Source organism: Coturnix japonica, chromosome 15, assembly GCF_001577835.2.
Source record: "Coturnix japonica isolate 7356 chromosome 15, Coturnix japonica 2.1, whole genome shotgun sequence".
NCBI classification, from domain to species: Eukaryota; Metazoa; Chordata; class Aves; order Galliformes; family Phasianidae; genus Coturnix; species Coturnix japonica.
This window is the reverse complement of record NC_029530.1, coordinates 4,660,153-4,673,848: the sequence shown is the minus strand read 5'-3', so window position 1 is coordinate 4,673,848 and position 13,696 is coordinate 4,660,153. Positions and strand designations below refer to the sequence as shown.

The following is a 13,696-nucleotide window of genomic DNA, read 5'->3' as shown; positions in this document are numbered from 1 at the left end:
CAGCAAAGTCCCAAATGTTTGCGGGGATTGAGGCAGGCGGCGATTTACAGCAGCCGGGGCCGTGACGCCGAGCGGGTGGGAACGGCGCTGCGTCCCGTTAGGTGGGGAAACTCGGAAATGGATAACGTGATAACAACAAAAATCGGGGCTTTCAATCCTTCCATCGAGGCTGGAGGAGGGGGCGGGAAGGATGCGGCTGCCGGAGGGGAAACCACCCCTTCCCCGGGGCGGAGCGGGGCCTCCCTCCATCCATCCCTCCCTCCATCCCTCCTCCCCTCTCCCTGCCTCCCTCCCTCCTTGTCTCTCTCTCTGCCGCCACCGGAGCGGAACCGAAAGCGAAGGCGGCTCCGTGTGGCCCCGTGGCGGCCGAGGCCGCGCCCTTCCCGTCCGTCGGATCGGATCGGATCGGAGCGGTGCCCGCAGGTCGGTGCTGCGGTGGGAGCGGGGCGGGCCCGGCCGCGCGGGGAGGCGGCTGCAGAGACAAAGCCGAGCCCGGGAGGGGCCCCGCGTCGCTCCGGGGATGCTGCGCTGCGGAGCGGAGCTGCCGCCCCTCGGGGCTGCTCTGAACACCTGCGGGATGCGGGGAACACGGGGGGACGCGGGATGCGCGGTGGGATGGATGTGCGGTGGGATGGATGTGCGGTGGGATGGATGTGCGGGGGGCAGCGGGAGCCGCTTGCGCGACCCCATCTCGGCTCCCGTCGGGGTCTGGAGCCCCCCGCGTTGCTTTGGGCTCGCACGGAGTTGGGGACGTCTGCGCGCACCTTTGGGGAAAGAGCGCTCGGGATTGGGGAAAAGCGGCCGGCAAAAGCATAGAGCCCGTTATGCGGGGATTGAGCAGCGCCGTGCAGGCTGTTATCAGATCGGGGAGGTAATTCGGAGGAGGCTTTGCTTTCAGCTCAGCCCTAATGGCCTTTAAGTGGTGTTGGCAGCGCGCAGTGCCCATCTCCTGGAACTGCTGCGTGCACAGCGGGGTGAGCTGCTGCTGCCGGGCCCGGTAAGCATCACTAACCGGTGGTATTGGGGTTAAAGATGGTTTTGGTTCCTTTTGGAGCATGCCGCTGGGTTTCTTGCCACCACAGCGTTCCTACCGGTGCTTTTCTGACTCCACGCAGCGGGCCCAGAGCGACAGAAAGCGTTACTGCTTGGGCCCAGGGAGCCGGTGTGGATGGACTTGTTTCCAGTCCCTCTGTATTTCAGGTGCCCTCTGACTTCTGGAGAAGCCGCTGGGAGATTTTTTCCATTAAAAGTCAGGCGGGGATGCACATGGGCTTTGTATACCACAGTGACTAATATTTCTGGCAAGGGCCGATCCTGCCCGTAGGAAGGGAAACTGTGATGGGTGCCCCGTCGCTGCCATGACCCCGTGCTTGGCACTGGCACTTCCACTGCTGGCAGTGACTGTGGAACGCAGGACAGTGACTGGACTCTGCTCAGAGGGAGCTGGAACCACACTGGGCACTGCAGTTCTTTCTAAAGAGCTTTTTGGGCAGCGTGTGAGCTGATCCCCACAGCGGGTTGCAGGGAGGTGGTGATGCTGGTGGTGCCACCGAGGTTTCTTTGCTTGCTGCATGGGGACAATGTGGCTGTGAGGGGCTCGGAGCATCCCTTGTCCCAGTGCTTCAGGGTCTGTGGGGACCCTGTGGGGTCGCAGGGTTGTGTTGATGGCTTCACCCATTGAGGCTGATTTTGCTCCCATTCATCTGTGCTGAGCCACGTGGCCATGGAGCAGGAGGGAGGGATGCTGCCAGGGCTTCACGGACCTCTTCTGATTTAATATCCCTCTCCTTGCTGAATTAGATGCGAGAATGATTGCTTCAATAATCCTGCTACAGCCACGATGGGTTATACATGGATTGCAGCCAAAAGCCGGGCCGATAAATCATTCCTATACACCAGGCTGCTACGTTTCCCGAGGATTTGGTGGGCATGTGCTTTTTGCCTTTACATAAGGATCTGTTGGATTTCACACCAGAACGTGCTACTTTTCCCCATGCGATGAGCCGGGTGGGCGGGCAAAGCCCCCAGGCTGTTTTTCTTCCCTTTGGATTTATTCTTCCCCACTGTAGATATTTTTCCTCTGGCCAGTTAGACGGCTTCCCTCCTCCTCAGCATCCCTAGGTCCTTATTAAAGCAAACTGTGCTATGGTTAGAGGCTATCCCACATCCCTTTAGGAGGTGGATCTCACACTTGGTGGATCTCACCCAAGTGTGAGATCCACCTCCAGCACCTTCTAAAAGGCCAGGTTCTGCAGCCACCCCTTTTGCATGCACACAAAGGGAGAAAAAAAACCCTCTGATTCTCTACCTAGCAGTTGTGAGGATGGTGCTGAGGTGACTTGTAACCTGTTTACAGAGCCTTGGCAAGCCTTCTTGAATTAATTAATCCTGATATGTTTATCCTTGTCAAACCAATTAACACCCATGGACTGGGGCGCTTGGTCCCAAGCGTTATTTCATAACTTGATTTTGCCGTAGCCCAGTGGGATGGGATGGGGATGGCCATTGGGATGGATGGGAGGGAGGCAGAGGACAGCCACCAGTGGTGCTCCAGGGCAGGAGGGGCCCCCAGCACTGCCTTGTTTGGTGAATTTTCACCGAGTGACCACAGCATGTGGTGAGGGTCCAGGGCACAGCGTTTGGGATCCATCATTGCTCCAACTATTTATACACACACCCTGGCAGGCTTCCCGATGTGAATGGATCCAGATCCAGCTGTGCTGGTTTGGGGTGAAATGGGAGCGGGTACCGAATAATTTTAATGTGTTTCTGAGAGCGCATTAAAACACGCTGGTGTGGTCATAGTGGTTTAATGCATCCCAGTGTTGGGATTTGCCCTAGCAGCACTGGGGGGGTTTGCAGCTATGATTTTACTGGGTCTTGGCTTTCTTGAATAGCAAAGTCCCAGCCAGGAATGGATTTAGCGGCGTTTCTGAAATAGTTTGTCCTTGTTGCTGCTCGCTGGCTTATTTATAGCTGTCACATCACCCGCGCTTCCCTGAAGCAGCGAGCGGCACCGTGCCGGAACGGCTGCGCTCTCACTTCAGTGCTGGGCGAGAAAACTCAAGTTTATAGACTTGCATTGGAAATGGCAATTAGGCCATTGGGAAGCCTTTGGGAGGGGCTGCTTGAGTTTTCGTACTTGTCTTATAATTGCTCCCAAGCACGGGAACTTCAGCGCAGGAGAACGGAGCTAATTTTAACCCACTGCCTCGTGCGGAGTGGAACACCCAGCAATGCTGGGTCCTCAGCGCTGCCCCTGGGCTGGTTTGGGTTCTTATTGGGTTGCCCCTTTTGGGGTGCAGGAGGGAAGGGTGATGGCTTTGCTGTGGCATGGGCAGACCTGCTGGAGCCCTGCTCATGGATCAGGCTCACGGTGCTGCTGCCATCCACCAGCACATATGTTCAGTGTCAAGTATCCAGCATCACACAGGGATGGATTACAACCAACCAATTTCTTTTCCTTTAAAAGTACGTACATATCTGCTGCTTATACCATTGTTTTCCTTTTTATTCCAGGGTGCTAAAATCCCATTTTTGCAAAGGAGGCTGTAGGGAACTCGGGGCAAGCAGGAGAATCCCCAGTGAATGCTGTGCTGTGGGTGAAGGCAGTGAGCCCCAGGGCAGATCCCACAGCTCGTGCTTGGTAAGGGCTCAGTGCACCTCTTTCAGGGGCTGTTTGGCAAGATCTGCCCACTCTGTGCAGGGCAGCAGTGAACTGAGCAGTGTGTATACATACATAGTGCAGACCTGTGTAAAATACTGCAGCCCCAGCTGTGGGTTTCCTATAGGGGAGGTGGCTGGGATTCTATGTTCAGGGGTGAGCACAGTGATAGCAGTGCTGTTGAAGAGAGAGGACTCTGCTCAGTGCCACCCAGTTTCCTCCACTCTTACTAATATTTTACTTAATATTAGGTGAAGCCATTTATTACATGAATAATGTAATATTAGTGGCTTGCTTCATGTAGGATCCCCCTGACACTGTGCTTACAGGTGTCTGTACCCCTCGGAGCACTGACAGAGGCCGGGATGAGGCCGGCAACCTCACCATGCCATCCTGCATCCCCGGCAGCTCCCCTGCTGCCCCTCAGCCCCCACACCGCCACAGAGGGCCCGGGCTGCCGCTGAGTGCCGGCCACCCCACCATGGAGTCACTCATAGTGGTGACCGAGTGCGAGGCAACAGCAAGTGAGGAGGAGATGAGCGTGGCTGCTGTGGAGGAGAGCCGGGAGCCCAGGGCGAAGCTGAACCTCTCCGGCCGAAAGCTGTCCCTGCAGGAGCGCTCGCACCCCGCGCGCTCCCCTGGAAGTGGTGACAGCGAGCGCTTCATCTACCCATCCCTCCCCTACTCACCAGTGACATCCCCACACTCATCCCCGCGCCTGCCAAGGCGGCCGACAGTGGAATCCAACCGTGTCTCCATCACTGGGCTGCAGGTGAGGCTCTGCTCCTGTCTCCGTGTCTCGCTGCGCTGCTTCTTGCTTGGTGCTTTGGGATGGAGCCCTGTGGATAGTGGGAGGGTGTTGGTTCTGGTCCATCCCCAGCCATGGGGACAGCCCCATGTATAGCACAGAGCATCTCCCAGGGTTAATGCTGCGGTAGGAGTGCATGTTCTATATATCCCAAATGCTACCAGCTCTGGAAAATGTGCTTCGTGAGAGTAGAGCAGCTGGAAGTCACAGCCTGTCCATGCTTAACATGTATCCGCGTGTGGTCAGATTCACTTCTTTAGCTCCATGAAGGAAATGGAGATTTTGTTTGTTTGTTTGTTTTCCCCTTGAAAAGGAAGAGACCTCAGTAAAGCTTTAAGGGGATAATTGCACTGCCCACCACAGCCTTCTCAGCACCCACAGAATGCAGGCAGTGAACATCTGCAGGACAAAACAAAAACATTTGGTGCTGGGTGAGCATTAAGCCCCCAGGTGCCAGTTGCCACTGCTGCCCTTGGTGCTCTCATTTTGCATGAGCAGACAGTGCTGCCTGCCTGGTGCTCAACGCCAGTAATTAGCTGTCTATAAAAACAAGGCGGTGTGTGGCTACGTGTGGTTTATTGCTAACAAACTCTGGCCCGAGGCCTGGGCTGCTGGCTGACTCGCCTTCTCTCCCTCAGGACTGTGTCCAGCTCAACCAGTACAAGCTGAAGGATGAGATTGGGAAGGTGAATATTCTCCGGCTTTGGGGTTGGAGTGGGAATTTGGGGTGGGAATGTGCTGGATTCGCTCTTGCTTTTAAATCTTACATCAGTTGTGAGGTCAGCCCTTCACCATGGCATCTCCATTGGCTCCTCAGCGTGATGCCCATTGATTCATTTTTTAAATTAGCATTATTTTTCCCCTTTCCAACAAAATAGGGTATCTGAGCCTTTTCTTTGCCAGTCCAAGGGCACTATGCTCCCCACTGACCCCCTGCTTCGCCTGGGGTATGAAGAGGAGCCTGCCTGGTGCTGGAGTGTTTTTTGGTTGGTCACCCACGTGTCCCTCTCTAGGGCTCCTATGGGGTGGTGAAGCTGGCCTACAATGAGGATGACAACACCTACTATGTGAGTAGTGCTGCTGCCCACAGCATGTGCTGGGATTGGGATAGGGACAGGGATGGGTCTGCCTATGGCTCCCGGGGTGTTTTTTTTCCAAACCCCACCAATTTTCCCCTGTGTAGGCAATGAAGGTTCTCTCCAAGAAGAAGCTGATGAGGCAGGCAGGCTTCCCCCGTAAGTGGCACCCAGTGGTGTGACAGCTCCGGGATGGGTGGTATCTTGGGAGCAGAAGGGACTTGGTGCCATGCCCACCCTATTTTTGCCTTTCCTGTAGGCCGCCCTCCACCCCGTGGGGCCAAAGGTGCCTCAGAGGGCTGCCTGCAGCGCCGGGGCCCCATCGAGCAGGTTTACCAGGAGATTGCCATCCTGAAGAAGCTGGACCACCCCAACGTGGTGAAGCTCGTGGAGGTGAGCACAGAATCACAGAATCACAGTGACAGTCCTGTTGATGTCTTCCTTACCATAGAAGGACTTTTCTTGCCTCCTCTCACCTTTTCATTTCTGCTTGGAAATAGAAAAGCAGAAATATTTCACTTCTCTTGAGGACACAGATCAGATCTGGGGAGGAAATGGTGTTCCTGTGAGTTCTGCAGCCACGCTGCCCACCACCCAATGACAGCCTGAAAAGGTCCAGGGGAAACGAAAATTAGGAATTAAGGACGTGCAGGCTGGGATTCATTTGCCTTATGAGTCAGATGACGCTTCCTGTGTGTCTGAAATATTTATTTCCAACAACATCTTTCCTCTTATTTATCCCCCACCTTGTGGGCAGAAGCTGAGATTAGCAGAGCAAACCCACATGGTTTTAAGTTAAAATGTCACGAGTAGGACCTGAGGGTGGGCAGGCGCTCACAACCTGCCAACATCTCCCTCCTTAACTCCCTGAACCCCTGGGGGGAAAAACTGGGCAGCCTGATGAACAATCAACAAATGACAGCGTTTCTTTTGTGAGGCAGCTTCTTGCAGTGTTCCATTTCTTCTCTGCATCCTTTGGCAGGTGCTGGATGACCCCAGTGAGGACCACCTGTACATGGGTAAGTGCCCGCAGGTGCTGTTGGTGTGGGTTCCCACTGCGTTTTGGGGCAGCTGCATATGGGCCTGGGTCTCCACGGGTTTATTTTAATGTATTACTTTCATGAATTCATCATTAAAATTGTTGTTTTGGTGCTGGGACCGTGCTTGCAGGAGCTCACACCTGTATGTAGTCAGTAATCACCATTCCCTTTCTGTTTCAGTGTTCGAACTGGTGAAACAAGGGTGAGTTTCCCCACTGTGGACTTGGTGCTGCCTTCATGCTGGGCTCCTCTCAGCCTTGTTCTGCAGCTCTGTCCTCTTACCTTTGCAGCCCCGTGATGGAAATCCCCACCCTGAAGCCTCTCAGTGAGGACCAGGCTCGGTTCTACTTCCAGGATCTGATCAAGGGCATCGAATACTGTGAGTGTGCAAGCAGCACAGTGGGACTTCTGATTTTTCTCATTTCTAATCCCTGTGAAGTTGGCTCCTGATTTCCTTTGCCACATCCCTTGTTTCCCCTTGGATCACAGTGCACTACCAGAAGATAATCCACCGGGACATCAAGCCTTCCAACCTCCTTGTGGGGGAGGATGGACATGTTAAAATTGCCGACTTCGGTGTCAGCAATGAGTTCAAGGGAGCTGATGCCCTCCTGACCAACACAGTCGGCACCCCTGCCTTCATGGCCCCAGAGACACTGTCAGAAACCAGGAAAATCTTCTCTGGAAAGGTATTTAAGAGCACTTTGGTTTTGTTTGTGTAATGATCTTCATTGTACGTGCAGGACTAGGGATGCTTTTTTATCTTTGCAGGCTTTGGATGTCTGGGCCATGGGAATCACGTTGTATTGCTTCGTGTTTGGGCAGGTAATGGTATTCTTCAGCATTATGTGTGCCTGCATCCAGCCTGGCTGGATTTTGGGGGCAGGAGCTGCTCTAATGATTTGACTGTTTTTAATCAAATGTTAAAAAAAAAAACACAAAAAAACCCAAAAAGACATTCATACAATAAGAAACCTTCTGGTACATCCACATAAGCTCCTGCTCAGAGGTCGTTGCTTTTCTCACTGCTCTTTTTCTTTGTGACAGTGTCCTTTCATGGATGAAAGGATCCTGAGTTTACACAATAAGATCAAGACCCAAACACTGGAGTTTCCTGACCAGTAAGTACTCAAAACTAAAAACAACGACCAAACCCAACCCGCAAACCTCCAGCCCTTTTTGCTTAAAGCACATTCAAGTTGGGCAGATGCAGCATCAAGCTCTCTTGGCTTTGTGTACCAGGGACCGCACTCCTCATTACCCAATATGGAATATTTTGGTTCCTGGGGTGGTTTGGGGGAGGAAGACAGCAGTGTGCCCAGGTCCTGTCTCATCTCTCCCCTCTCTCCTCCCAAGGCCAGAAGTGACGGATTTCTTGAAGGATCTGATCATGCGGATGCTGGATAAAAACCCCGAATCAAGGATTTCAGTCCCTGAAATCAAGGTACCAACCCTAAGCCCTGGTGGTGGCCATAGCTTCATTTCCACGGGGTTCTCTTCACTTGGCTTTTTCGGGCTCAGTTTGCTTGCACCAGGTTAGGTCCTCCTGCATGTCCAGGGCCCCGGGCAGGTGAGTCCCAGCTTTTTCCCCTGCTCCGGGACCCGCTCAGCTTTGGGACCGTTGGTGCCTACAGCAGTCGCAGGCAGCGGAAATCCCCTGAGCCCAGTATTTCCTCTGCTACCAGGCAAGTACCTTGCAGCAGCCTTTGGCAGGAGATTTCTGGCCCTTCGCCCCTGCAGGAACCTGGAAGGGGCGAGAAGCTGAGAAAATGGAGATGAAGGTAGGGGGAAAGGATGGCGGGGTTTTGCTGAAGCGTTCCGTGATCCTCCGGTGGCTGTCCAGGACGCCAGCTGTGCGGGCAAGGAGGAGAAGGGCTTTGTGCCCGGATTAATTCCAGTCTGAGACCAACGGTCTGGAGAAAATCCCCTCTGTAAGATGAGAGTGGAAATAGTTCTTCTGCCGTAAAACCCACGGGGACGTAGCGTTGCAGTGCTGTGCATCACCGAGGTTATTGCATCGCATGCTTTCTGCTCTCGGCTGAGCCATTTGTGGCTGTGCCACAGCGTCTCTCCCCTGCTCCCTGTATTTTGGAAGGGTACAGGCACCGTAGCTTGGGCGAGGAGATGCGTTTGCCAGGCCTGTGTGGTTGGAGTTACAAAAAAGAGGCAATCGTCCCTGACAGGCTGTGTTATTCATTGAAGTTGCACCCGTGGGTCACCAAGAACGGAGCGGAGCTGCTGCCCACTGAGGATGAGAACTGCACACTCGTCGAGGTGACGGAGGAGGAGGTGGAGAATTCAGTCAAGCACATCCCCAGCCTGGCCACCGTGGTGAGTGTGAGCAGAGCAGTAGCCTGTGGGTACACAGCCCTGCTGCAGCAGATGAGCAGAAGCACAAGAGTAAAGCAAAAGCCTCCCTGCTGTCAGGGATGGGGCCTGGGCTGTGGTGGCACAGGGTGATGTTTAGTCCTGGAAGCACCCATCAGTGGGTTGCTGGTCTCCGCTGCCCTGCTGGCTGCTGTATTTGCTCAGGGTGAAATCCTGGTCCAGAGTGGGATCTGATCAATAGCGTGGGCAGTATGAGGAGTGGGTGCAGGGGCTCCTGCTGCCCTGCTGGCCACAGTGTTTCCCTGAGACGGGTTTTGTGGGCAGCCCCTGCTTGCAGCTATTCTGATTAATTCCTCTGGTCTTTTTGAGCTCACGGACTTTGTTCCCTACAGCAGCGTGTGGTGATGAATACCACAGGGTAACCACAGTGTGGAAAATTAAATCCTTTTGGGTTTTGAACCTAATGATTTCCTGCTCGCCCTTATGCTAAGAGAAACAGTGATGAGCACTTGCAGCTCCCTGGTGTGGTGCTATCTGCCTTTAGCCCCAGACATGTTCGTATGCAGCTGCACTTTTCTCTGCGTGAGTTTAAAAAACAGCCTTTGCCCAAAGTGATAGCAGTAGTTGAGGGTTGGTTTTTTATTCCCCACTTCTCCAGTTTGTGATGATTTGCTGCTGAGAAGGGCTGCTCAGCTTTGCCGTTCCACCTGGATTTCCATGGGGATTCAACCCATCTCAGGGCAAATCAGGGCAGTGCGTTACTGGGAACCATTTTAAATAAAGCACCGCCTCCGGCCCAATTTGAATTTTCCTATTTGCATTTGTTCCTCTAAATTCCCCTCCAGCGCCTGATCTCTGTGCACTCAACCACGGGCATTCCGCTTGAGTGCCAGATGCACGTGGCTTTGGTTCTTGCATAAATGCCTTCCCCACGGGACCCTGCTGGCACACGCATCTCACACGTGTGAGAGCTCTCAGTGCTGAGCAGATAAATCAGCTGGAAAAGGAAGAACAGCAATGAAAACGAAACCGGGGGTTCCCCACATGCCAAGAGAAAACAGTGTTGGTTCCTTCCTTCTCCTGTCCCTTTCCAATGAATTTTCCTGCTGAGCAAATAGTGATTTGGATGCTGCTTTTGCTTTTAAATGAAAGCAAAGCAGTGCCACGCTGACCAACCTCACCCTGGTCTTGCAGATCTTGGTTAAAACGATGATTCGGAAGCGGTCCTTTGGGAACCCATTTGAAGGCAGCCGGCGGGAGGAGCGTTCGCTGTCGGCCCCTGGAAACCTGCTGCCGTAAGTGTGGGGTGCCTGCAGGTTCAGGATTTGGGGCTTCAGGCTCTGAGTTTTCCTTCACACAGGGCCACAACCTGGATATAACATGATCTGTCCTTTGTGGGATCTGGGGGGAGCTGGTTTTTGTGTGGCTGAGCATCCTGTCCTTCCCATGGGCTGCAAAATGTCTCCTGGAGCTTCCAGCCTGGTGGGGGGATCTCAGTGGGGAACGTGCTCAGGACCTGAAGCCTGGTGGTGGTGGGGAAGGTGCTGGGGTCACCTCCTGCTTTTTCTCCTCTGAAAGCAGGAAGCAAGGCAGTGAGGATAACCTGAAATGCAACGACTTGCCCAACGTGGGAGAGGAGGAAGTCCTTTCATGACCAGCAGCTTTATGGTTCTGTTGAGCTGAACTTGGTCTGGGGCACTTCATCGAGTGTGCAGCTGAGGATGAGTGGCACTAACAGAGCCCCCACCACCCCCAGCATGACACGGCGCTATTTCAGTGTAACGCTGGATGTAGAGTTTGCATAGCAGCATGTTTAAGACATCCGACTACCGTACCCGTCATAAACATTGACCATCTCTGATTGCTCGGACTTCTTATGGGGAAAAAAAAAAAGGGGCTGATGGATCCCAGTGAGGTGAGGGATGGTGTTGAGCAGCAACAGCACATTGCAAAAGATCAGGCAAACCAAACTGCATTTGGAGCTGCTTTTGCCTGGTTTTCATGCCAAAGGGATCTCCCACCATCCCAGGGGCAGTGTGTGCCTGCCTTCTGGGTGCACACAGGACCATGAAGCTTCTGCAGAGCGCAGCGGTGAAACCACACTCATGTGCTTTGAGGGGTTGTTGCATCTATTTCTTGTTGTTTGGTTTAGGTTTTAATTGACGCCTTTTTAACTGCATGGGAACAAAGCAAAAACCACCTTTCCAGCTGCTTTTTTTTTCCTAAAGAATGCCTACCTTTGTGAGCCAAGTTGTATTAAACAGCATCTTTGGGATGTTCAGAAAGTGAGGTGAAAGGGCAGGGTTTGAGGATGCTGCCTCTCCCGAGGTCACAGTGTTGGGTAAGTTCAGTATTCAGTGTATGGAGGGAAAAGGTTCTTAAGGGCTTAAATTCAGTCTGAACTATTTTTGCTGCAGACACAAGAGTAAAAGGTGGTGTTACGCCGAACGTTTTGAACAGCAGAGGAAGCACTAACAAGAGTTTGTTTCTAAACCTTCTACTTGATCTAGATAGCTATATTGTTAAATATAAAATTCAGGGTAAAATCCTTCACTTCCATGTACATTACATGGTTTACTACGATGAAAAAATAATAAAAGGTATGCTATTTTTTAAGTGTAGACTTAGGGCTTGCTTAGAACTTGAGATCTCAATGAAATACCTAGATTAGCTAGTGATTTCTTTTCAAAGAAACCTCTGTTTTCCAAACTCTTCATTTGGACTCTGGGGCCAATGCTGGGCTTTTTTTGTAAGTTCATTACCAGTAATTGTGAATGCCTGTGGGTCAGAGGCTTGCTAGTAAATTAACTGAATGCCTCATTAACAGATTGTTTCTTATGAAGAGCTCTTTCACCTGCAGTCAGATTACTCTGATCATTTTGTGGTGCTTGTTTAAAAACAAAAAAATCACTGTTGTGGTGGGAGAGCATCTGGTTCCTGGCCTCACATTCCCAAGGTCTCAAAGCTGGAGAATGGCAGCCTGTAGGTGAGTTGTGGCATTGGGGCTGGGCTGAGCACAGGCCTCACTAAGTACATTTGGTTTGGTGGAGCATGGGGCTGGGAGGGACGTGGGTGGGCTCCTTGTCTCAGTGTCCTCACCGATGGGGTTGTGCTGGATGAGGGAGGAATCACGCATCCCAAGTACGTGAGGGATGGATGAGGCTGAGCTCTTTGCCCTGAGGAAGGCGTTATAGGAAAGGGAGGTTTTTGGTTGCTGGCCGTAGCTGCTGTAGTCTTTTAGGACATAACTGTTCCCTTGTCTTCCGTGATCTTGGCACTGCCAGCAGCAGAGCACTGAGAGTCCTGGCCCAGTAATTCCTCCTTACCACGAGTCCTCGTTAAATTCAGGTGGTATTAGCAAGTGCACAGGTGCCTACAGAACTGCCCCCCTAAGTCTGACCACCTGAAGCTATGGCTTATCCTGGGCTGCAGTTAATTAATGAAAGACAATGCAGCTGGCCACTCCAAAGCCAGTGCCTGTGGTTCGTGGCACAGGAGCAGCACTGTGGATTTTGGAGCCATAAGACACGCACTGTTTTTCTCCCTTTGTAGTCCAACGCCATGCCAAAGCCCTGCAGCTTCAGCTATGGGAAAACCTAACAGGTAACTGGGGTGTCAGCACTGCTAGGGCTGCCTGCTCCCATCTCTGGGAGGGACTTTGTGGATATAGTGATGGGGAGTGGATGGCTTAGTTCTGTAACTTTGTAAATGGGCTTACTCTGTCAGAAAAAAAAAAGGGGGGGGGGCGGGGGGTGCGGGGGGAAGGGAGGGATCTGATTGCTTGTAACTGGTACATTGTGATGTGTGTGGTGTGTTTTTGTTAAGGGTGATGGAGCTGTAGCGATGCTCTGTGCTGAGTATCTCCAGTTGGTGCTGTGGCAGGTACCTAGCAGGACAGTTTAAATTTACCAGACAGCTTTGCCAGGTGCAATGCAGATTCTGAACAGAATAACCTGTCCCAGTTTCTCTGTGCCCAATCCCAGTTACTCAGATATTAGCATAGATTGGTGTCTTATGGCCAATGCAGGCTTGGTTCATACAGCTTCTAAAGGCTTGGCTCTTGGTGCCAGCTCTGGTAGGGCTGCAGCCAAATGCATGGTTCTAAAAGAAACTTGATGTCGATTTTCTTGTTGATGCGTTTTGTTGAAAGCATAAAGCTTGGATGTATGAGGAAGTTATATCTAAATGCATGACCTGTTAGAGAAGCTGTACTGTGTATATATAAATCTGCTCGGTTCCATGTCTGCTGTTCTTTAGTAGTAAAGCTAGCTTCTTTCTTACAGTGAAGTAAACATTTTGCTTGTGCCTTGGAACTGGGTAACAGCTTGATTTCCCCAATTCCCTTCCTTTCAAGCAAGCCCAGTGCTGACTGTAGAGTTAATGCTGAGTACTCAGCTTTTTTTGGCTCAGAAAGCACACAGGAAAGCGCTAAGGGGAAACCAGGCCTCTTGTCCTGAGTGGTTTTGTTCTGGTTTGGTTTTTTTTTTGGTGGTCCCCTCTAACCTGTCAGGCAACTGATCTGTTTCTTTTCTAGAGTCCTGAACTATTGCAGATTTTTATACTGTTTAATGACCAAGGCTTGTGTTTCATTCTTACCCCTTTATTATGCATTTAACTTTTATCAGGTGTATCGAGTTTAAATACTGTGTATTTACCACTTTTAAATTATATAACCTAAGAAGAAAACAACTAAGTGTTTTTCCACACAGCTGTTCAAGCTTCTCTGTACAAGCTGAAATAAACGATGTGCAACCAAACCCCAGTCAGTTAATCAAGGGGA

General features: G+C 51.9%; 1 protein-coding gene across 6 annotated transcripts; it reads left to right on the top strand.

The window, feature by feature from the left end:
• The first annotated feature begins 241 nt into the window (after positions 1-241).
• CAMKK2 (calcium/calmodulin dependent protein kinase kinase 2) lies at positions 242-13,673 on the top strand. Of its 6 annotated transcripts, none has more exons than XR_001558464.2 (18): positions 242-423; positions 3,520-3,646; positions 3,994-4,436; positions 5,111-5,158; positions 5,486-5,539; positions 5,656-5,707; positions 5,808-5,941; positions 6,531-6,567; positions 6,769-6,790; positions 6,879-6,967; positions 7,078-7,277; positions 7,360-7,413; positions 7,636-7,709; positions 7,945-8,032; positions 8,274-8,369; positions 8,772-8,919; positions 10,111-10,211; positions 10,498-13,673. XR_001558464.2 is itself a non-coding variant. In XM_015877704.2 (18 exons), the coding sequence occupies exons 3-18, from the start codon at positions 4,050-4,052 to the stop codon at positions 10,568-10,570; spliced, it is 1,638 nt and encodes a 545-aa protein (XP_015733190.1). In that variant the 5' UTR covers positions 242-423; positions 3,520-3,646; positions 3,994-4,049; the 3' UTR covers positions 10,571-13,673. The 6 variants fall into 6 exon arrangements, 4 of the variants coding, with proteins under 4 accessions (XP_015733190.1, XP_015733188.1, XP_015733192.1 ...); XM_015877704.2 differs by having other exon boundaries at positions 8,791-8,919; XM_015877702.2 differs by having other exon boundaries at positions 8,791-8,919; positions 10,495-13,673.
• Positions 13,674-13,696: the final 23 nt, after the last annotated feature.